Source organism: Numida meleagris, chromosome 6, assembly GCF_002078875.1.
Source record: "Numida meleagris isolate 19003 breed g44 Domestic line chromosome 6, NumMel1.0, whole genome shotgun sequence".
In the NCBI taxonomy this organism is placed as follows: Eukaryota; Metazoa; Chordata; class Aves; order Galliformes; family Numididae; genus Numida; species Numida meleagris.
This window is the reverse complement of record NC_034414.1, coordinates 16,813,992-16,838,814: the sequence shown is the minus strand read 5'-3', so window position 1 is coordinate 16,838,814 and position 24,823 is coordinate 16,813,992. Positions and strand designations below refer to the sequence as shown.

The 24,823-nt window shown below is 37.0% G+C and overlaps 1 protein-coding gene across 6 annotated transcripts in view; it reads left to right on the top strand.

Moving 5' to 3' along the window:
• Window positions 1-24,823, top strand: part of CPT1A (carnitine palmitoyltransferase 1A) — a 34,998-nt gene that overhangs the window by 6,816 nt on the left and 3,359 nt on the right. For 3 of the 6 annotated variants that reach the window (XM_021402078.1, XM_021402080.1, XM_021402081.1), the window contains exons 3-19: window positions 2,898-3,052; window positions 3,942-4,081; window positions 4,477-4,648; window positions 7,728-7,829; window positions 8,563-8,700; window positions 9,919-9,996; window positions 10,663-10,770; window positions 12,467-12,554; window positions 14,630-14,825; window positions 16,135-16,323; window positions 16,548-16,653; window positions 18,283-18,399; window positions 19,183-19,347; window positions 19,901-20,035; window positions 21,572-21,724; window positions 22,615-22,719; window positions 23,614-23,706. In XM_021402078.1, coding sequence (XP_021257753.1) covers window positions 2,912-3,052; window positions 3,942-4,081; window positions 4,477-4,648; window positions 7,728-7,829; window positions 8,563-8,700; window positions 9,919-9,996; window positions 10,663-10,770; window positions 12,467-12,554; window positions 14,630-14,825; window positions 16,135-16,323; window positions 16,548-16,653; window positions 18,283-18,399; window positions 19,183-19,347; window positions 19,901-20,035; window positions 21,572-21,724; window positions 22,615-22,719; window positions 23,614-23,706 — 2,226 coding nt within the window. In that variant the 5' untranslated portion in view covers window positions 2,898-2,911. The other 3 variants (XM_021402084.1, XM_021402083.1, XM_021402082.1) reach the window with 3 other exon arrangements.

Here is a 24,823-nt window from a genome sequence, read left to right as displayed (position 1 = left end):
CTTGTTTCCTGCCATGCATTCAGTAATACCTTTGACTTTTTGCATGGTATTTGTTTTTCAAGACGTACATGAAAATTCTTTTGCTGTCTTTTTAGACATTGAATTTTGTACTGTACATCTCTGGGTATTACCACCCCGAGGTGACTTCTTGTGTATCTGACTAAATAGAAGTGTCCTGGATGTGGGATTTCTTGTAGCTTCAGATTTCCTGGAGCTGAGACCCTCGTCTCCTTCAGTGGGTACAGGAACCCGTAGGCTGTAATGCAGAGTGGACTCTTTGGTGTCTGCACCCTGAAATCATTGAGTCTATGGGCAGGAGGAGCTAAAAAGTTAAACCTTGGTAATTGTAGCATCGATATCCAGAAAGTGCAGCAATAGCTGCCAGTGAAGAGGCTTTATGCGTAGCAGACATAGCAGTACAGATTTTGAGTCGTAGCATTCTTGGACCATGATGCCTATCAGGACTGGAACTTGATTTGTATTTTCTCAATTGAAAAGCTTGCTTCCAACCTACTAACGTTTGTTTATAACAGTAGGAAGATTGTGGCAAGCTTTGGTTGGCTCAAGCTGAGGTATGAAAAGGGAGAAGGAGAAGCATTGGTGGCTCATACAGCGTGTTTGAATTGAACTGAAACCAGAAAAGAACAAGGAACCGGCAGCTTTCTCCTTTAATGTTGCTTGATTTTGTTAAGGAGCAGGCATGTTTTGAAGATACGTTAATACCATGAAAAAAAACACTCAGAGGATGAAAATAGCCATTAAGATTGATTGTGAACACATGTGTTCATTTTTCTCTTTTCCTTTAAGTAAGATTGTACAAACTGCTACGCTCTTGTCTGCGGCTCGCTGGTGGGAAAGAGGTTCATCTGCATTAGGACAGAAATATTTTGCTGACCAAGACGCCTGAAGTTAGGGGAAGTCATTGTTTCAGTGTTAGCAAGCCGATGGATGTGGGCGCTGCCTTGCTAACATTGGCAAGTCAAACTGAAAATGCAGCGCATGCTCCTCCGGCCCGTGCCCTTTTCCCTACTTTGTTAGCAAGCACGTGACAGCGGAGGAATGCAAAGGAGGGGAAGTGTACGGCAGCTTATGATTGAATTGGCCTGTGCGAACTAAAAGAAGCGTTCAGAGAAGGGCTCTACAGGAAGTCTTTCTGCTGCTCAGCCATCGTAATTCAGAACAAACAGTAGTGCGGGCGACTTTGTTTTTCTTGAGTAAAGGAAGAGGATGTGAAAAGGAGCAAGCTGTTTGATGGTTTCATATCTTTCAGGATCAAGCAATGCGATTCTATAACTAACCTTGTCTTTGTTTTCTGTTCTTTGTTACTTGATGCAGGATTAGTTCTTGCTGGTTTCACGTTCTTTCGTTTGTACTTTGGCAGTAAGGAATGTCTTCCTTATTGAAGCTTATTTAAGTTTAGCATGACCATTAAATTAAATTTAGTAAAGTAGAAGGCTGACTGTTTACGATTATTGTTACTTTTAATCTTTTCCTACCTTGGACAATAGAAATGCATGTACCTAAGAGGGAGGGTTTCCTGAAATTCTTTCTCTTCAGAAACAGGAGGAGGATGGTTATAAATTCACAGGCTGAGAAGACGTGGGGGACGTGAAAGGCAGTGGAAACTAGCTGACCTTGTACTTAGGCAATGGCATCCCAGAACGTAAAACTCCAGGAGTGAACTGGAGAACCAGCTGGCCCTTCATGAGGCAAATCTGGGAGCCTGCTTTTGCACGTGGGGAGATGGTTGGGTTTATTTTATTATTTTTTTTAAACTGTCTTAACAGCGCTAGACACATGATGAATTCTTTAATTGCTCTGTGCTTTTGCAAAGCCTGTTGAGTCCAGGGTGTACCATGTATTAACTGTTGCCTGTCTCTGCTTTATTGCTCATGCAGTTTTGGTCTTAGTGTAGAGCTGATGGTGTGCAATTCACATGAATGAATACACCGCTGACTTAGACTTCCTGGTACTTGCCTTCAGTAAGGCCATTGTAAAGAAGCAGTTGTTAGTGACTGAGTCATGGAGTGCTACAAATTGCGGTTGTTACCAGGAGGGCGTACAGTGCTTGTCTTGGAACTTGTGTTCAAAACCAATTTTGTTTCTTTGCTGTCCTAATGAAATACTGTACATGTGTGGATCACATTGCGTTCTGTCACGGTATTGTGAGCTTTAGCTACTCTTCTGGAGGCCCAGAAGCCTGATTAACCAAGATTTGAGCCTCTGCCTCACTGCCCAGTGACTGATGGATTTGGGAGGTCTTTGAATTACCATCAGCTCTTCTAGGAGCAGTTGTATTTGTGGAGGCTGATCATTGGAGGCTGTTCTAGAGATAGGTACTTTTATAAATATTGCATTACCCGTTGGTCAGTTACCTTACTAGATATTTTGCAACAGCATTTATCTTGTTCATCTCTCCCTAATGCTCTTTCTACATTGTGTATTTATTTCCTAGTCCTGTTAATACGGCATTCCCAGTGTTTACATTTCTTAACTGTATATTCATACATGAAACTTTGCATCCCTTCTCCCACATTCCAGATGATTTTGACATTGTAGAATACTTAAAGCAAAGAGGAGCGGGACTAAAGTCATAATAGACTGCTTTTGAAGTGCCCTGCTAAACTCCACTTGGTAGCTCTAACGTGCTGTTTAACAAGGGGATGGAGCTCAACTGGAACTTCCTTTTTTATTAAGAAGTCTAAACTTGAGATTTGCAAAAGAAATGTAAACTTCAGCCTTCAGAATTTAAAAGGCATAAAGCAGTTGTTCTTCTATGGTTATAGAAAAATGCCAGTGCCACCCTAGTTCAAGTGGTGTCAATTACGTTATGCTTTATACTGGGCTAGATTCTAGTACCTTTGAAGAGTGTTGAATTTTTCTTTTTTCTTTAACAGAACTCTCTCCCAAAATGGCGGAAGCTCATCAAGCGGTAGCATTTCAATTTACAGTAACTCCCGAGGGGATTGACTTGCGAATGAGCCATGAGGCGCTCAAACAAATTTACCTGTCTGGTGTCCATTCATGGAAGAAAAAGTTCATCCGATTCAAGGTACTTAAAACTAGTCAAGCCTACCAAACTTGAGGGTTATTTAGGTTCTCATAGATACGTGGAAGTTTTGTTTAAGCAAAACTTAATTTTTAGGCCTCTGTGGCATATAAAGTTCCTTACAGCGAATGACTTGTGTGAATTTTAGTTAACAGGGGATGGTAAGGAAGCATCAGCACTGGCTGATGCCGTGTTAAAATTACAGTGTTGAGACTGAAAGGATACTTCTGTTTGGTCTCTTCTATGGAAACAAAATGAAGCAAGTGTTAGAAATTTATAATTATTTCATTTTCTTCATAATAGCTCATATAATTATATAATGTCTATTTGCATAGATCAAAAATATAATTGTGACTTTTAAAATCATGTCACTTGAAGAGGTACAAAACTACGCTCTTGATTTGCGTGTACTTTACCAAAAATAAATTTCCAAATTAGGAAAAAATGTTTATTTTCAATTTCAGTATCTCTTTCAAAAACATACTTTTTAAAAGTAGCCTTAATAAAAACATGTCACAACTTTGAGAAGGACTGTTTAAGTGACAAGTTTCTGTGTCTTGTTCAGTAGAATATCTCTTGCCAGGTATCTGTTTAGGGAGGCCTAATAATGGAATTATAATTGGAAATGTCATTTATTCCAAAGAGCTTTGCTGATTTCAGTGTTTTTACTAAAACTTGTGGCACAATCTATATAGTCTATGAAGTAATTATTGGTAGTGTTGTGAGAATTTCTGGTAGCAATCAAACTTTGTTAAAATCCGTGAAAGAAAATGCTGGATAATCTTGTTTAAAATGAAATGACTTAAATGTATTGATTTTTTGTTTCTTTCCATGGTAATATGAAGTCAACCACTTTGGTATGAAAAAATTATGTGAAGGCTTTTCTTTCCAGAATGGAATTATCACTGGTGTTTACCCTGCTAGCCCCTCTAGCTGGCTTATTGTAGTTGTGGGTGTGATGTCAACAATGTATGCCAAAATTGATCCTTCTTTAGGAATAATAGCTAAAATCAACCGAACCCTTGATACAACGTAAGTAGTCTAAAAACTTACTGTTCTCTAAACCAAATCAGTTTTATGTGTAACTGCTTTTCATTTAAATCCTGTTAAAGTATACCAGTCTTTGAACAGTATGTTTGTGATAGAGTAAGTCTTAATGCATAAAGCCATTAAATGTGTAGGTGGTTTTACCAGTATTACGTCATTGTTGTGTACATGTTTGGGAAGTGCATTTGGCAAGTTCTGTTGCCTTTGTTCTGGCTGTAGGAGAGGATGTTTGGAAAGGAGTTCAATGAGAAGGGGCAAACAGGTGTAAAACTTGTGTAATGCCTGCCTTTGGTACCACGGAATGTAGGTTTGCAATATGAAGTTCTCTTTAAAACTTAAACTGACGTTAACTGACTAATACTGCCTTTTGTTTTAAATAGTGGCTATATGTCAAACCAAACCCAGAACATTGTGAGTGGAATACTTTTTGGCACAGGGCTTTGGGTTGCCCTTATCGTCACAATGCGGTACTCCCTGAAAATGCTGCTTTCCTATCATGGCTGGATGTTTGGTGAACACGGCAAACTTTCTGCAAGCACCAAGCTGTGGATGGTAAGGATATACTGTCTTCCTCTTCTATCTCGGTGTGTATGTAATCTGCTCTCAAAGCCCTAAAGTAGATAATTTTGTAGATATTTTTCTGTCTTGCTTGGGTTTTCTGTGTCATGGAACAAGGGCTGTTAGATATTTTTGCTAATTACTATCATCCTTTTGATGCTATAATTAAACTATTCAATGTGGCCTTGTGGAAGGAAGAGCAAGCGCTTTAAGAATAACATCTAAATTTCCCAGCACCTTGGGACTGTGTGACTCAAATGCCTACTTCCCTGTGTGCAACCACAGCTTAAACTCAGGCTATGGAACAACAACAAAAAAATCTTGTTCTCTCCGGAAAGCGCTACTCTAATTCTTTCTTAAAGTAGAAATGTTGGTATTTTTAGTCATCCTTTCTAAACTTAACCTTACGTTTAAAGTAAATAACAGTATGTCCCTTCAAATGATTTTAGTGGTAGGACTCCAAAAAGAGGTGGGTAGCTTGTTATGTGATTTACCCTTGAGGGTAAGACTGGAATGATGTGGCCTCTCTTGATAATTAAGATGCTTTGGAAAAGGGTTTAGGAGGCTGCCATCTCCCTGAAAGGCTGTTATAGGTGTAGGGAATATATGTATAGGTACTCTGAAAGGTGGAGTGGATTTTTATTATTCAGGCTCAGTTATTGAAACTCTTTCCAGTGTTGATGTAGAAATAATTCAAGTGCTCTCCTACAATAAAATCAGTTTCTGCAGCCTTAAAAAGCAGATGTGTTTAACATGTAATGATGTATTATGGAAGATGCTCGACAACAGATATCCAGAATATACATTACAGTTTAATATTAGTTTGTTACAAATGAAATTTCTAATCAATAGTTTCTCCTGGAAGCAGTGTCAAGAGCCTCATGACTTGAATTTGTACAGTACAGGCTCTGAATGGTAAGGCTTTCTGTCAATTGCTTGAAGCTCTCTGTCTGGGTTTTCAGCATGTCCTACCAAACAGATATGTTAAAGCTGTTAATCTTAGCTTATAACACTAGCCTTAAAGAGTATGAACTGAAGTGCTACTTACCATGCTCTGTTGCATATTATATTTATATACTTCGGTATATGATATGCTGCATATATTCTTTTCTGTTTTGCTGTGTATTACATATGGTTGAAAAACAGGCTACTATATGGGTGTGTGCCCAGCAGTATCTCATCTCTGCTTAATATAAACCTTTATTTAATTCCTTGCTTTTTTTAGGTAGTTCCAACAAAAAAGAAGACTGATTTCCCTCTAAAACAGTACCAAGCACCTTGCCTTTCTAAACCTTTCTTATCCAGGAGGGATTTTCCCGTGCATGTGGTGTTGTTTTTTTCTCCAGCTGTTTTTCATGCTGATTAACAGCATAATAATATACTCACCATATTTTTCTTTCTTCAAATAGTCATGCAGACAGAAAACCTGTGCTGCGATTTCAGTTGCAGCAGAAATTGATTGGCAGGCTAATTGGAAGTCTGGTGGCTCAGCTAATGAAAATATTTCAGTTTCTAAGTAATCAAATTGTCTGATGGGTATTAGGATATGAAATCAGAAGTAATTAAGGATGTGTGTCTGTCAGATCGCTTGAATGATCTCAGATTCTTAAGTAAAGGTGTAGTTGAGAATTTAAGAGAGAAATACTGTGGAGTGTGTTTGTTTTTGTCAGTTAAATAGGTACTCTCTGTCTGAAGAAAACCTCTGCCTTACCTGGCTGAAGAGTTCTGGAATAAAATAGTCTCTAAGTATGAGAAGTAGATTTTTCTTATGAAAAGCTAAGGTGTTTTTTTCCCACCTGGCTTTAAACTTGTCTTATCCGTGCAGTGCAGTCAGATTTCATTGGGCTGATCACGCTGATGCATCCAGCAGATCTCTGTTGCAGGGAGCTCTTTTTTTGCTAGTAACGCTCTGCAATTGTTAATGGCTTTGCTGCATGGAACAACTTCCTGTAGCTGTGCTGACCAAGGAAATGGAGAGGGAGGAGATTGTTTTCGTAAGTAGTGTTTCAGTTGTTTGTAATTTGGGTGAAGAGAGCCAGTTCTAGCAATTCAGTAGTGAAAGGACATCCTCAGTTTTCTTCCGTCTTCAGCCTATTGGAACGTAGTATATTGAACTTTATGCAATATTCTCTGTAGGACGTTGAGCCGAGATTGTACTTGAATCGTTGGTTTAATACTTTTATTTGATTTTACTTTCATGCTGAAAAGGGGTGATTAATATTAATATCCTTCCATGTATAGTCTAGAAGTTGCCTGATCAAGAGTTTGAGCTTAGTGCATGTCACAAGTGAGAAGTATTCAGAGATAGAAGCAGCATTTCTATCTTCGGTCTCGTGGAGAATATGGGATGCTATAAAATCTGAAGCTGAGTTTGGAACTGTTGTCTTTGATTTTTTGTTTTCTGTTTGTTGGTTTTTGATAACACAAGGACTGTGTATAACATTGGCATGATTGCACAACTTGATGTGTTCAAATAGTGCAGTTGATTATCTGGCACAGGCTTGTTCTTAAAGAAACTCCCTGTAAATCTGTACTATTGATGCTGAGCTATAACTTTGAAAAATATCAAAACATGATTCCAAAGCATAATTATTAATGATGGCTATTGTTATCTGGGATCCTTGACTGAACAATTCCTGTTTTAGAATACAGTTGGGGTGGGTTTTTCTATTGGCTATAAGTAAAATGTCAGTGGTTACATTTGCTTTTTAATCTTTGTAGAGGAAAATGAATGAAGAAGTGCACTAAGTAACTGCCTCTATTTTCTGTTGAGATCAAGGTGTGTCATAGATGAACAATATTGCTTAATGACCAGAAGATTGTTTGGGAAGTCAGGAAGTCTCCATGACGCTCTTTTTCTTCAAATGATGTGTTGTGTAACCTTTGGAATATAGTTTGTCATTGCCTTTTTGCCTTTGTTAAACAATGATAAAGGTGATAGTTGGCTAAATTTGGTATAGTATTGCTTACTGGGGAAGGGAACTCCCAGCTATATTATTCCTTATTACCCTGTCATTTTCCTTTGTGGAACATAATAAGTTGAAGCGTATATTTTGGTTTTGTTTTTCTCCAGACTCTTGTAAAACTCTTCTCAGGACGTAAGCCCATGTTGTACAGTTTCCAGACGTCTTTACCACGATTGCCAGTTCCAGCTGTTAAAGATACAGTCAACAGGGTGTGTGGAATTTAATTCATTTTCTTTGGTAACCTTGAATCCCTGTTTAGATGCCTTTGTATTTATGTTGGAGTGTTTTGTTTTTGTTTTTTGCCACGTTTTAAAATCATTACGTGGTGGTATCGATATTATCTTGTGCATTAAAACTTAACACATAGAAATTAAGGGCTGAGACAAACCACTGAGCCTGATGACAGTTTGAAGCTGCCTTGCTTCATGTTGGATGATGTGGTGTCTGATGTAATGCTTTCCAGTGAAGTATGACTTCCGGGGCTTTCAGTGCATCTTGTATTTGTTATATTCGCTAGCATGCATGTAAGCATGTGCTTTCTGACAGAAAATCTTGCAGCAAAGTGTATAAGTAGGACTGCACATCACAGGAGCTGAAGGTTTGAAGGAAACTGAAGGAGAAAGGAAATGGCTTAAAGCTGAAAAGTTGAGTCCTTTTGATAATGGTAAATACGTTCTTTAAAATGCTTTCTTCTCTTGAGAGGAAAATGCACTTTTAGGAAAGTGACCTTTTCCACTTGTGATTTGTTAGCAAAGTTCTGGAAAAGGTCTCATTTTTATAGTTTGCAGGAAAGTGTTTACAAGGGTTTTAACAACACAGCATTTTGCGGCCTTATGAATTGAATCTGAATACTCTCTCTACTGTTCTAATAGTTTCTGTTGAAATGATGAGAAGCTACACATCTGTGAGTACACTGATGCTGATTCTCTTCCTGTATTCTAGTATCTGGAATCAGTCCGGCCACTTATGAATGATGAAGAGTTCAAAAGAATGGATGGTCTTGCAAAAGATTTTGCATTTAATTTAGGACCAAGGCTTCAGTGGTACTTAAAGCTGAAATCGTGGTGGGCCACAAACTATGTGAGTAGATCAGTGGGAAACTTAAACATTCAACAGATGTAATTTGATTTGTTCCCTGTTGCATTTTTTTCTTAATGTTCGTTCTGTCTTAAATGGAGAAGAAAGGAATTGAAACTTGTGCAAAGTGCATTGGAGACCACTTGATTTGCACAGAAATAATTTAATGTGTGATTTTTAAAAACAGAAAGTTGGGTAAATGGAACTTGAAAGAGCACGTCTTTGTTTTGTTCTGTGTTCATCATTCTGGAGCCAGTGATCTACTTGTTACAACTTCTCTTAGGCTGTTTATCCCTGTTAAGATTTATAACTAGACCCTGGATGTAGCTGTCCAGGTAGCTTAGATAGAGGAGTGATTTAGGAAAACTTTTTTTTTTTATGTAGAACAGGTAAAGCAAATGGTAGAGAAATAAACAATTACAACAAATGTTTTTCACCAAAAAGAAAATCCAGATTTCAATATCATAGTGAGAATTGTGTAATACAATTAGAACCATAGAATGGCTTGTGTTAGAAAGGACCTTAAAGATCATCTAGTTTCAACCTCCCTGCAGTAGATAGGGTTGCCAGCCACTAGTTCAACTTGCTTCCAACCCGGCCTCAAACACAGTCGTGGATGGGGCATCCACAGCTTCTTTGGGAAACTTGTTCCAGTGCCTCACCACCCTCATAATGAAGTATTTCTTCCTCATATCTAGTCAAAATCTCCCCTCTTTTATTTTAAAGTCATTACTCCACTTCTATTGTTTTATGCCTTTTCACAGTGTCCCTCTCCAGCTTTCCTGTAGGCCCCCTTTGGGTACTGGAAGGTTGCAATGAGTTTTCCTCAGAGCCTTTTCTTCTCCAGGCTGAACAACCTCAAGGCTGCCCTTGAGCTTGCTGATGTAGTACCTAAAATCTAGCTCTACGTGTTAACTGTAGTTCTTTTAGGTTACCCCAGCATTTGGGATTTCTGATGTGTTTTAAATGTTATATGAAGATGACAACTTCTTCAGAAACTTACTATTACAAGAATTGAATTCTCTCATTTTCTTTTGTTTTCCCTAAATATTAACAGAAATCAATGGAGGAATTTTGTTTGTTTGTATGCTTTTAAGTGGAGGGACAAGCTGACTGCTTCCTTTCTATTTCTGTATGGAGCGTTGTATTGTGGAATTATTAACACAGCAGGTATCAACTATAGAAATGATGAACTTTTACTCATTTTCTTTCATGCTACAGGTGAGCGATTGGTGGGAAGAGTATATCTACCTTAGAGGACGTGGACCAATTATGGTTAACAGTAACTATTTTGCAATGGTAGGTAAATGCTTTAAATACCTTATGGGTCGAAGAAGCATTGTAAAATTTCTGCCATGGATCTTATTTTATTTTTCTTTAGTATCTTCCTTTTTAGACCTCCGTTGCCACTGAGTATATGGCTTTCATTTTTCTTTCTTGAGTATAAACTGAAACGAATGTCTTCTACAGCGCTATCTTCGTAATAAACTTAGCCCATCTGTCAGTCAGGCAGACTTACGCAGTAATGGCTTCTCTTACAGTTTTGTACTTACTGCAACAAGCAATCTTCAAAAAGATCGATGTAAAAAAACCTCATGTGTAGCCCAGTTGTGTGTTCTCATATTTGTAAATGCCTGTACAGGAAGTAAAATTGTGGAAGGCCCTGAGGTTCAAAACCACAATATTTCCTACTTGTGTTTTTAATTCAAATTTTAAGTAGCATTATATGGGGATGACTAACAGCTGTCCTGTAGGTGTTCAGGCTGGTGCTGTTTAAGGTAATTGTGACTATTGAACAAATGGAATTGAACTGAAGCCATCAACTCACTGTACTAGTGTACTTCACGTATTTTAAAGCCTTTTCTTTATTGGCCAGAATAAAGCTTAAAGAAAAAGAGAAGTACTGAGTATATTTCTCAGTGTAATATGATAATAGCTAACTTAAAATTCTTATGTACTTTGCAGGACTTCCTTTATTTATTTCCCACAACCATACAGGCAGCCAGAGCTGGTAATGTTATCCATGCCATCCTGCTCTACCGGAAAAAACTGGACAGACAAGAAATCAAGCCAGTATGTATATCAGTTTAAGTAGCTTTGGTCTTTTCCAGCACGGTTTGTAAGAAGTTGATCCGTTTTTAGAACAGGAGAGGAATGTGTTGTGCCAGACTGATATGTGAGATGCAGCTGAACTTGTGCTCTCAAACATCTTTGTTGTCACCCAAATTGCACATGAGCACAAACTACTATCTATCAGATACAAGCTTCTGTTACACCAGCTAACTGCAGCATTTGAAACGAACATATCTATTTGCCCAAAAGAGAAATAAGATCTTGTGTTTGCATATGTTAAGTATATCACCTAACAAATTATTGATATGTACCAAGCGTGTAATGGTACTTTTGAACTAATGAGTTCTGAAAATCCCAGTAGGAAAATGTTTTCCTAGTTACTGCTAAAACTGACTCTAAAGATGAATTTTAAATTGAGTAGCATACGAAGTAGGTTGTATGCTGAACTTTAAGCTACAATTGAATGCGTACTGATTGCTGTATTTTCATGGTGTTCTTTCTGACTTCTGCTTACAGTTGCTTTGCTTAGTGAATTTGCCAAATGCAGTGAATTTATTTACTTCCTATATCAAGGTGGAAAACAAACTGCAGTATATTGCTGATTTTACTTGTTTTTTAACCTGATGTAATAATAAAGCTGGACAACTTTTTTCTTTTTGTAAAGTTACATTTATCTGAAAAGAAATGTAGAAACGCTTGATTTACACTCAGTATGTGACCTCACGCTTCCTCAGGACACTACGTTTCCAGAAAACTTAAGTATCTTTCAAACAGACGTTGTTTGAATGTTAGATTTGTTTCTATTTCATATTTTATTCAAGAAAGCATCATAACCCCCAGCCCATGTACTTACTCTGTGATGATTCGGTAGATACAGCTTGTTCCTAGCGTTGTGCAAAGAAATACTAAGAAATGTTTACTGAACTGTAGTTTTTCTTCAAAGCATGTGTCCTAGTGAAGTCTTTCTACTGTCTTGATTGTGTGGATGTTACCCAGATAATTGGAACGAATACACAGTTTGTCTAAGAAATCCTATTTGTCAGGCAGAACACTGCATTCAAAAACATCTGGACTTCAGAGAGATTTAGATCCTGATGTGAACATAGTAGTTGTAAGAAAATCTGCTTGAAAGCAAAGGACAGCATTGGAAGAGTGCAGTTGAGTAGCTGTTACTGTTGCTGTAGAAGGTGTTTTAAGCAAAGGTTGTCCTTGTACTTGATGTTGTGAATTCTCCTGCACACTGGCTTCACTGTGTAGTTCTTCAAATATTTGGGCTTTGATAGAAGGGAGAGAAACAAAGTAAATAAGAAAGGGTAGGAGGACTGTTCTTTCTAGTTGTATTGGGTTTTTGATGTCGTTTCATAGGTAGATTAACCAGGAACAAAAGAAGAAATCAAGGGGTATGCTGCATGTGTATGTTTTGCATCCAGACTGACCGTAGAGCACACTGTATTTCTGATGCTAGCTATCTTCAGTGCTTGCTTCTGAAGGGTGAGCTTTGATAAGAGGAAAAAAAAAAAACAACAATGCTGGAATGTCAGTGAAATCTTCCACGTGTAGTTCAAGGGAAAACAAAGAACAGAATAAAATGATGCATTATTGTTCTACAGCCTCTGTTTAACCAGACTGTTTTTTTTCTTTTTAACTTACTAATGATATATGCAAATTTACAATTTAATTTACATATTTTGTATAGATTCTTCTGATGGGATCTACTGTTCCACTTTGCTCAGCTCAGTGGGAGCGGATGTTTAATACCTCCCGCATCCCAGGAGAAGAATCAGGTAAGCAGGGATATCCAAGGAGGAAAAAAAACCATCCTAATGGAATTCACAATATGGGGAATATTTTCTGCTAGAATCCCACTTTCCCAGTTCATGATGGTTGAAAGACACCAAGGCACCAATGCTGCTGTTTCTCAGGAGGTAATGAATTGCCATTGAGCGCATAGATGGTTTTTCCTGTTAAGAATGACTTTGAAACTTCAGTGTTTGTCTCTTCTCTTAAAAGCTGATTTCAGGAAATTGTCTCCCCCATGTTTTTAATTTATACATAACCTTTACTTTTTTTCTATTCTACTCTTTCAGGTTTCTTTTGATATACATGACTTTTCTTTGTGAAGATTGAGTTCTCTCATCTAAGTCATTTTAAAATCTGTCCTGTTTTGACTTTTTTCTTTCAGTTTATAATTTACAACAGTGTCTTAATGTATTCTTCTTGATATGAATGTATGTTCAACCCTGTTGCTTACCTAGGTTAAAGGCAGGTACAATCTTAATCCTGGCAGGCTTTTCTCAGTGCCAGTGTTATCTTGATGTTTTGTATGCACTGTAGGATACCAGCTAAATGAAAGCTAAATGTAAGAAGGACAGTGTCCAAATCTTTCTCTGTAATGCATTAAGAAAATGTATGTTTTTTTATTAGTTCCTGCTTTAACTTCCAGCAATGACCTGATTATTTTAAGTTCTGAGTAGCTAAACTTTTTCATCTTAATGTTGAATAGAGGGAGGTACCTATTGAAGTACAACAGGATCATTTTTATGTGAATCTGTTCCTGCAACTTCTGTGGGACACAAAGAATGTGTTTACAAGTTCACAAGCAATCCTGTTAGCTCTGCGCAAAAAATAATTGTATCTGTAAGTCATAGTTCATCTGTACATTTTCACTGTAAATGTACATATACTCTTAATTCAGGCAACAGAAGATTAGTACATCTTGAAGGAAGGCACATGCATCCATTCATTAACATTACCTATAGATAGAAAAGCAGGGCCACCTTCCAGATACCTTCCCCTCCCCTTGCCTGGACAGATATTCCAGATTTTCCAACTGCTTCTCCTGTACTTCATTTACACTGGCGTGAGTCTTAGTACCTGCCACATTGAAGAGTTGTGTAGAGGCTTAACAAATACAGCGGTCTTGGTCAAGGTTCATTTGACTGTCACGTAGGCTTATGTAACCTGGTGGATTGGAGCTTGAATATCACTGCATCCTGAAGGTCCTAAAGAGCTTTGAGGTTTTGCAAACTTTAAAGGGCCTTATTTCCATCCAGGGATTCAGTTTGGTCCTGACAAACATTTGGTAACTTGTTTGCTGTACTTCAATGTGACAGTCAGTGCATCAGCTTTGAGAATGAGGAACATCCATGTTCTTGAGGCAAATTCTTCTCCGTGTGGTGGTATTTTTTTTTACAGTGACAGAATAGGAGGCAGATCATCTAGAAATACTAACATAAGTAGCCAAGAGATGAAAGAAAATGTTGCTATCCATTTTTCTCATTTTTTGAGAAGCAAACCCTGTACTAATTTCGCAGCAGCAATTTCAGTTGCTGTTGAGACGCTTCCTCCAAAAGCTTGAGCTTTATGTAGGCTAGCCAAAGGTGCCATAAGTATAAAACTGCTTCTGATCAATGGATGGAGCATATATCCCAACACTTTATGGATAGCTCAGAGCACTCGAAGTAGAGAACTCTTTCCTGGTATTATGTTTCTCAGAATAAAGAATTTTAGGCTTTGCCTTTGACATCATCTTTCTCCACCATCTCATCAACTGGTCTCAGATTTATAGGAATGCCAACTGTCCTTTGGAGCAACGAAAGAACTGAATTAGTGGTTTTTGTCAAATGAGTTTACCTAGCTGCTTAGAAAGCTTCACTCTGTGTTTGACACAAAGCCTTCATGACATAAGTTTAGGCTCATTCCAGTTTACCTTCTATTTGTAAACAAAGTGAGCATAAATTTGTTTAAATGAGCTGCGGCTAATTGGTAGTACACGCAGTAGGCATTTGACGTTATATAATGTATTATTAGTATTTTGAGGCTTCAGCTTTGTTTTCACGAAAACAATTTAAAATTCTAGATACTATCCAGCACGTGAAAGACAGCAAACACATTGTTGTCTATCACAAGGGGCGTTACTTCAAAGTGTGGCTGTACCACGATGGTAGACTGTTGAAACCTCGAGAAATTGAACAGCAGATACAGAGAATTCTTGATGATGATTCAGAGCCTCAGGCTGGTGAAGAGAAATTAGCAGCTCTTACTGCAGGAGATAGGTATGGCTATTATCATTTCTTCAATTAATTTTATTATTTGGAAGTGTATTGCTGACATGTTACTGCTGTGCTGTCCTTTGTAATGATGATGTGGAGTTAAAAATAATTTTGCAATAGCAGCTGTGTATGCAGACTCCCCATACTTAGCTGGAGAGTAGGGGAAATTTGCTTCATTTGTGGTAAGAACAGTAATTTGAGGCTTTGCAGTATTAAGCATGTTAAACTCAGAGAAAATTTAAAGCTTCACTGGCATTTTAAAGAATATACTCAAACTTGAGAATGTAAATTCAGTAACTGCTACTACAGAATGGAGCAGTACTTATTCTCTTGCCTCTCATTGAGGCAGTCTCGTTCTCGTTCAGTCTATTTTGACAAATTTCAGTCTTGTCTGATTGTTTCTGGACACTGGAGAGAAAGAGCTATGGGTTTTAATATACTTCCTAAGAGATATTTTAAACTTGGTACTCTAAAACATTTTTTCATTGGAAAAACTTGTAAACTTATAAATAAATGTGGCACTGCTGTATAGAAATTCCTTTGTTCATTAACTTTAGATCTGTTTCGGGCATTTACCATGGTAAGTTTTCATGGAAATTGTCCAGATGCTTATAGTGAAGTGTTACAGCAATGGATATTTATCTGTGAATTGTTTTCATTTTTATTACTGTTTTCTTCCACGTAACAGATGTCTTCTTTTGTTCAGTTATTAAATGTAGATGATCAATATTACATACATTGTGTGCAGCAGAAATCTTGAACTTCTGAAGAATAATGCTTTATGCCTTGCATTTGTGTTATGATATGATAACAGTATTGAATAGTTTGGGTTGGAAGGGACCTGAGAGTTCATTTAGTTCCAGCCCCTCTGCCATGGATGGGGTTATTTTCCACTAGACCAGGCTGCTCAAAGCCCCTCTAGCCTGGCCTTGAGCACTTGCAGGGATGCAGCATCCACAGCCTCTCTGGGCAGTCTGTTCCAGTGCCTCACCACCACCGTGGTGAAGAATTTCTTCCTGATGTCTAATCTAAATCTACCTTCTTTTAGTTTAAAGCCATTTCTCACTACGCTCCCTGATAAAGAGTCCCTCCCCAGCTTTATTGAGGAGGTCCCCTGTAGATACTGAATTAATGCTGAATTGTTTCCTAGTATTGTATGTTTAGAACTTTCCTGTGCTGATATAGTTTAAATGAATGCAAGTAGTAGCTTTAAATTTGATAGAAGTAGTAGGAATGTCTCACAGTGATATTAAGGATGATAAAATATGCACTAATCCGTGTAATCTGGCTGTAAACCAAATTCTTTCTGCAGGATACCATGGGCTAAGGCTCGACAGGCTTATTTTAGCCGTGGAAAGAACAAACAGTCCCTAGATGCTGTTGAAAAAGCAGCATTTTTTGTGACATTGGATGACAACGAGGAAGGGTACAGGGAAGAAGAACCAGTGAGGTCACTAGATGCATATGCAAAATCCTTAATACACGGCAGATGTTATGACAGGTACAGTATTGACTCTGTGAAAAGACCCTTCTCACTTTCAGAGTTTTGCTAATTCGTGTGGCTAATGCATATGAGTAAGTGACTTACAAGCATATAAATTCGTCCATTTTGGACAAAAAAAGTTGTGTGTTTGAATCTAATCTCTTTTTGACAGGCGTGAAGTTAGAGTATAAAAACGTTTTTGAAATATAAAAATTCATAAGGAAACTTAATTTTTTTTGTAGGTGGTTTGATAAAACGTTTACTCTTATAGTATTCAAAAATGGTAAAATGGGCCTGAATGCAGAGCACTCTTGGGCAGATGCTCCTATTGTTGGACACATGTGGGAGGTAAGTGTTAATGTAGAATACAGTGTTAGATGGTTCATGCAACAGCTCTGAATAACGTCAGGTTCCTTTCCAGTCCCTTACAGTTGTGTTGCTGATGAGTGATTATGGACGCGTTTAGTCTTCTATGTTGTCAGCAGAGTTACAAACAAGCAAAACTTGCTAAAAAAAAAAAAGTTGCATTGCCTTAAATTAAAGGTCTTAATTAAAATTTAATGACAGCAGATGTGTTTATAGAAAAGTGATATGTCACCCTATCTAGCTTGTTTATAATATTCTAAATCAATAAACTGTTGCCTGTTTGACACAGCATTTTATTGTGTATATGTACGTGCTCCTGAAATGCTTAAACTTCCTTGTGCAATAAAATCCCATGCCTATTTTTAAAATATAAAAGTTATACTCTGTAGCATTTATTTCCTCTCAGCTATTTTTATGAGTTCCAGATTGGTATGTTACTTAAATTAGCTCTTGTGTTCACTGCCATGAATGGTATAAATGCAATTCTTCTCAGATTTGTTCATCGTGAACATAGTTTATTGCTTGAAATCCTTTCTGAATATTTTTTCTCTTTCAAGCTTAGACCTATAAACAGTTATGACTCCATCACTCAAAATTATTTCAGAAACATTAGCTAATTCTGATTTCATTATGCATCTGTGCAGGTGGAACTCTAGTCCAGCTGATGCCCCAAGTCATGTCCTGATTTTATTATCTGAGTATCCATTTGTATAGGAAGAGAAAGTCCTAACTGCATTCTCTAAATGGGAGAAAGTCAAAACTCATTTGAGGTTGACAGACCAGTCTAGTTCAGACTGGCTGTTCTGGGCAGTGGAAAAGAATTACTCTCTTTTATTTCAGAGAATCACTTGATATGCTTAGTTCATATCACTGTACTTACTGTTAGTTGGTCCCTTGTCTGCTAAGAGTTAGCAAGCCTGAAATAAAGTAAAATTCAGTTTCCTAGGAAATTCTGGAAATTTCATAGTTGGGGAGTTCAGTCCACTAATTGAGAAAGTTAAATTTAGAGATCAGAAATATGTATGCATGTATAACAGATTTTTTTTCAAGCTTTTTATTTCTGTGTTGAACAGATTGACATCCTCAAGATCAAAAACCCCAGTATTTCATTTGAAATCTTGTAAGGCAGAATCTGTCATTTAGCTTGCATTGTCCATCTTGAAAACTAGCCCAAGAGGTCTAGTGTGCACATAAAATGTACTGAAGCACTGAGTGGCGTGCAAATATTAAAAAGAATTAAATATTTCTGATTCATTTTTTTGCAAGAATATGCACTTAATCTGCAATAAACTGTTTTTTGATGAACTGGTTTTGTCAGATAACAGACAGAAATTCTCTAGAATCAAAATTGAACAAAGGTTCAAGCCTTTTTAGGGGGAGGTTTAATTAAAGCCTTTTGTACCACTGTAGTCGACTTTTTTATGTAGATTTGATATTCTCCTGCTTAGAAATGAAAATGCCTTAAAGTAATAGGCAACATTTGAAAATAGATTGTATTTCACTGAGTATTGAAAATGTGTTATCCTAAATGCCTTAGGACTTCAAAATTACATTGTTGTGGAATTAGGATTTAATGTGTTTGCAATTCTGATAATGTATCTTTCTTTACAGAATGTAATGGCAACTGAGTATCTTGATCTGGGCTATTCAGAGGATGGACACTGCAAAGGAGATACCAATCAAAATATTCCCATCCCTACCAAACTACAGTGGGAAATTCCAGAAGAAGTAAGTACACAGCAGATGGTGACTGGGGAAGGGAGCTCTTCTTTTCCTGAACAGTCAAGTCACATCATTATTTACTGAAGACCTTATAAATAGCTTTAATTTCCTTAAGCCCTGTAAAATATGTGTTTCACTTCTGCATGTTACCCAGTTTACTTAAAAAGGCAGAGTTTTTATCACCACTTTTTAAAAATTCTGTTCAGGAAATAGCAGCTTCTTACTAGAAATTTTTTTTAGCTTAGCAACTTGTCAAAAATAAATGGCCATCCGTTGTAAACAAGAACAGTACTACAGTGAAGTTGAAGTTGCTGCTGTGTTCTTATTATGCTTGTGTAATGTTTCCTTGAGATTAGCTGTCTTATATGTGTCAAGAATTCTGTCTATATGTTAATAATGTTTTTTCTTTTTTTCTCCCTGAGTTCAAGATGAACTACCGTGATCCTAATTCATAGGCTGGTGGTGTAGTGGCTGGTGATACGCTTACTGTCCTAGTGATCTGAACAATCTTAATGTTTTTTGTTTTAAGAGCATTTTTGGACTCCAAATGTGTATTGGCTTAAGACTTTTTTTAAAGCTATTTGAATCTTAACTCTCACACAGTTATAGCTTCTTTTTCTCCAAAGGAAGAATATGAAGACAGTGATGTTAATGGCCTATAAAAAGGGGCCACTTAATTCGCATCAGTTAAAAATGCGTGCACTTCTTCTGCATTTCTTTTGGATGCCTTTAAATGCTTGTGCTTGGATATATTTGCATGTAGATAAGTAATTTACTTGTGTATTTCAGTGCCAAGATGTGATCGAGAGGTCTCTGAGCACTGCTAGAGCTCTGGCAGATGATGTGGACTTCTGTTCATTTTGCTTTGATGCTTTTGGGAAGGGGCTAATAAAGAAAGCAAAAACCAGCCCTGATGCCTTCGTTCAACTTGCCCTGCAGCTTGCTCACTATCGAGTAAGAAGAACAGGCTTTATGACTTATAGAATCTTATTAAATTGGCTATAGTATGTTTCTGTACTTGTGATTAGAACACGTGATTGTGTGAAGTACGCTGTACTTTCAAGTAACTTTGCACTGCTTGTGTGAGGTTATTGAAGACATTCGGTGGAAGTTAGAACAAATGCTAAACAGATTACCAGTTGGAAATTCATTGTCCAAAGGCTGACTTGCTGTGTTAGTTAAGAAGCCACTGAACTTTCTAATAAGCTTTTGATAGTTTTTTAATTGAGTTCTCTTTATGACAAACTGAAGAAGAGTAAATATAAAATGTATAGTGTAATCCTTGCTAGTTTGGTCGTTCTAAAAGCATTTATCAAATCTCATTATTAGTTTTATTAATTTCTTATCTGTAAGCAAGATTGCTAACAGTGGGCAACTAATAACTTAAAATGTTGCTTAATTTGTGGAGTGATTCATATCCTGTGTGTTTACTTTGAATGTTACTATTGATTAAGAAAGAGAGGCAAGTCTGACTAAGCCACTAAGTCCTTATTTTCCAACTTTCAAGGACATGGGAAAATTTTCTTTGACATACGAAGCCTCTATGACACGCTTGTTCAGAGAAGGCAGAACTGAGACTGTCCGTTCCTGTACCGTTGAATCGTGTAATTTTGTTCAAACCATGGAAGACCCAAGTGAAAGCGTAAGTTGACTGTTGATCTCTAATACAATCAATACAGCATGTGGCTAGCACTTCTTATTCACTTAAGTTTCTGAATAGTTTTTAATATTTAAAGAAAGAGTGATGCCTTGTTTTGAGAATGGAAGTGTAGCAGTAGAACTGTCTTTTGTCAGTATGGCAGGAATTGAAAGCTACACCAAAAGAGAATAGCTAGTCAGTCATAACCAAATAAGCCAACTTTTATGGATCTCAAATTTCAGAAAACTGATGATATTTATGAATTTCTTGTTAAGTGTGAAGCAAGGAATGTCGTGCCAAACTCTCAATTGCCAGTACAGAACTTTTTTGGGGTATGAGATCTGGCTCTCTTGAATTGCTGCTGTGGAGTTGATAAGCACATTCTGTTAAATCAAATTTAACTTTAACATTCAGCGAGGCTTTATTCTAAGATATTTCTAGAAATATCTTAGAATAAAATTTTAAACAGACACACTTTAGTCTTAATATGGTATTTAACTGGGATTCTGACCTGCCATTATGAAACTGTTGAATTTTATAGAAACGTGGACACTTCCTAACATGCATATACATACAACCATCCCCCTGAATATACTATTTTTGCATTTTTGATGCATAGCTTATTCACATGGGCTGGAAAGCCACGTGGGTAGATACCTTTGCTAGTATACTCAGATTTGAATTTGGTCTTTTTAAATGCTCACTTCCTTTTACTGCTTGCTTCTTATCAGTGTGTTTTTGCATAGAATTTGCATCCTCCATGGACTATCCACAAAGCTTTACTCCAGAATGCCAGTAGTAGGCATGCTTAGCATGACTACCAGTGATTTACAAGTTTTCATCCTGGAGACAAATACGCTGTTCACATCATCCTAAAAATGTGGCATAAAGTAAAGTGATGCTGGCCCTAAGTGACAGGTTACCATATTTTCAGCGTTGCATTTGATATTATAAAATCTTAACAAAATAGAATCATAGAATGGCTTGGGTTGAAAAGGACCTCAAAGATCATCGAGTCTCAACCCCCCTGCCAAGTGCAGGGTCGCCAACCACTAGACCAGGCTGCCCAGAGCCACGTCCAGTCTGGCCTTGAATGCCTCCAGGGACGAGGCATCCACAACCTCCCTGGGCAACCTGTTCCAGTGCGTCACCACCCTCTGTGTGAAAAACTTCCTCCTAATATCTAACCTAAATCTCCCCTGTCTCAGCTTAAAACCATTCCCCCTTGTCCTATCACTATACACCCTCACAAACAATCGATCCCCCTCCTGTTTATACGCTCCCTTCAAGTATTGGAAGACCACAATGAGGTCTCCCCGGAGCCTTCTCTTCTCCAAAATAGATATCTAAAAGTGAGTTTGAGACTGAAATTTTCTTTCAGACCTTGCATTACGTTCATATGCTGTCATTTTGCCTTCTGAAATGGCTCTTGCAGTTCCTGCCTTTCTTTAACTACACTGAGCCTTGGTGTTCTATAGCTTTCTAAGAAACTAGATAGGATTCACTTAACAGGTTTTTTTCACTTTCTTTCATTGTTAGAATGAAAATAAGCAGAAGTTATTCCGGCTTGCTGCTACCAAACACCAGCACTTATATCGCCTTGCCATGACTGGTGCTGGCATTGACCGCCATCTGTTCTGCCTTTATGTCGTTTCCAAGTACCTTTCTGTAGATTCTCCTTTCCTCAAGGAAGTAAGTGATCGTTACTGATTGGTTACAATAAGTAATCGTTTGTTTATTTAGTGTTTTCTGGTATCTGCTTACATATTAATAGAACTCCAATTTTCCTCAGAAAGAAGATAAGAGTATAGATAGCATGGCTTAACATCTTACAGCTTGTTTTTTTTTTTAAATATACACTTACTAATAGACTTTCAGTAACGCCATATTAAAGTTTGCAAGATGTAATCAGTATTACAAAAAAATACTGGCTCTTAGCACATATTCACCACAGGCGACCATGCACTTTCTCTCAGGAATATTCTTTTGGAACTGTAACAGAATTATTTGTTATAATTTAATATGAGCTATGGGAGCCTTATATTGTAACTTTTGTTTTTTACAGTGTGCTGCAGTGACAAGCTTTATTAAACCGTATTTTAAAATTGTGATTTGTGAAATAAAACGTGTGTTCCTGCTTTAAGAATCAAACAACCTTGTGCAGCTTCTGCAGCCTTCCAAGAAACCTCTGTATTGTGCAGATTTTACAAACTTCTAACTTACTGTAGTATTTAACTGGGATTTGTGTGCCACCATTTGTGGTCTTATTAACAAGACCTATTATGCAAAGTTTACCAGCTTATGGACAATTTTAATCTATTTCGAAATAACATTTCTACTCTAAGGAATCTTATTAGTTTTTAGAAATTAACATCAAGATCTCATATGTTGATGGTTTATATATTAGAACAAATTCAGTTGTTTCTGCTAACGCTCTCTTATTCATTCAATTGACATGTGAATTGGAGTTATCTTTTAATAATGCTTTATTGAATATATTCTAAGTTATTATTTCTTGAGAGAGTTGCATATTCTTAAACAACATGTTGTACTTGACTGTATCTTTTTTACATCTAATAAAGGTTTTGTCTGAGCCTTGGAGACTGTCAACGAGTCAGACACCACAGCAACACATTGATCTGAGGAAGAACCCTGAGATGTTAGCTTCTGGTGGTGGATTTGGACCTGTATGTTTACTAAATACAAGTATTTCTTTTTAAAACAGTTTATTTCAGACCCGTAGTACCATAAAGTTGCACATTAAAAGTGCAATATATGCTTTAAATATATGTGTTTAATGTTTTCCAATTATATGAACATGCTCAGAAAAACCAGCATCACCTTTTTCCCTTGTCCCACTAAAAAATGGATCATCGTTAAGGAAATATGCAGTTACCAAATGTGGCATAGGGTTCCACAGCAAGGAGTTCTAATAAACTGGGGGCTTCTATCGCAGTACCTATGCCTGGAGATGTAGTACGTTAAACTATTATTACAGTGACAAGCACCTTATTACTTAAACCAGATTCTAAGGTTGGGATTAGTAGAAAGTAATTATTTCACTGTTTTGTGTTTTTTATTAATAATTCAAAATTAATTAATTTTAAAAAATAATAGTTGCACACGCTTTCCTCTAAATTAAGCTACTCAGATTGGTCTGCTTGTCTTCCTAAATGTGAGTTGTGGCTAGAATAAGAATAGAATGGTTTCCTGTAGCTTTCATGGACTTTCAAGGAGCTAGCGTACTGTTAGAGTTTTAATGAGCTTCTTACTTGCTATAGTATTTTACCAAGATTTGAATATGGAAATTGATAATATTCTTGTTAACTCCGTTAGGCTGACTTTTCCATGCGGTAGACAAGATTCATCTGTTTCAAAAAGCATTTCTATTAAAAGAACAGTGAGAGATGACAGGATTTCTCTTTAGCACTCAGAAATCAGGATAACTGTGTATTTCAGTTGGCTTATCAAGCTGAAATCTGGTTTTGTAGGTGTTAGTTGGTTTGGAAACTTCAGGGACTGTGTAGAACATGAAGGAAAAGTAAGTTTAAAACTTGTTTTTGTAATTTCTCTTCCCTTAGGTGGCTGATGATGGTTATGGTGTTTCTTACATTATCTTGGGTGAAAACTCCATCCATTTCCATGTCTCTAGCAAATTCTCTTGTTCTGAAACGGTAAGAGCCAATCCTTTCCTGTTCTGATATCTGCTTGTAAAACTCTTCCACTCACTGTCTACTAAAAACGTAGTAGGACTTGCAATATACAGTTATACTCTGCTTTTTCTTTGTCAGCGTATGCTGTATATTAATGTTTTTCTCAGCTTCTATAAATTTAGTGACTTTGTGAACCAAGGAAACAATGTAATACTTCACCTTCCTATCAGATGTGAAAACAAGGCCTGAGGTCATGTTTGTGCACTTGTAGTTCCCCAGAACTCATCTGAAATGACTCGTATCTGTCCCGAAGGAGTAAGATGGGTGTCTCTTGGTTTTTATTATTACAGTTTAGCTTTGATTTGCCTCTGGCTGCAGTGGTAAAGATAATAGAGTGGTATGCTCTTTATTCTTTAAATCTCCTTGGTCTAAATAGTTCTGACAGAAGTTGATGAATAAATTTTAATCTGTGCTTGGGAAACTTAATTATCATAATTTATCAGAATCACACCCATCTATTGAAATGTAGTGATGTCATCCATCAATATCCTTCTGTTGTAGAGGTCAGCATTGAGTGAGCTTCAGTTTGTCCTTCCCCTTTGTTTTATGACTAACAAACACACTCAGTTTTGGCAGGATTACATAGGCCTTAACTTGTATGATAGATCTTGGTGCGTCTTGTTAATCATTAAATATTAGAAAATATGACTTTGTTCGTGTGTGGTTCAAATTGTTCTTAGATGCTTCTTAGTTTATACATTAAATTTCCCTGCACTCTTACTTATCAGTCAAGGCAAAAGTCCATACAGAGACAGCAGCACTTATGTGCTTGTCCTTGATATTACTAGGGTTTCCCTGTAGTAGATTTTATAATGTAGCTAATGATTTATATTTGTAATCTTTATTTCTTTCCTGTACCATTCATCTATCTCTTGGAGCAGTTTCTTAATGATTTAAGTAGTTGTGATTTTCATTTTCCATACTTGATGTAGTTCTTCTAATAGATTTGGGATTCCAATAGGAACTCAAATGCAATTTTTTTTTTTTGCTTTTTCAGTATTTCTGGATTGTGTTTTACACTTTCTGGGCACTCTTTTTTTCTTGTGAGAACTGGCTTAGATAAAATCATCTTGTATGA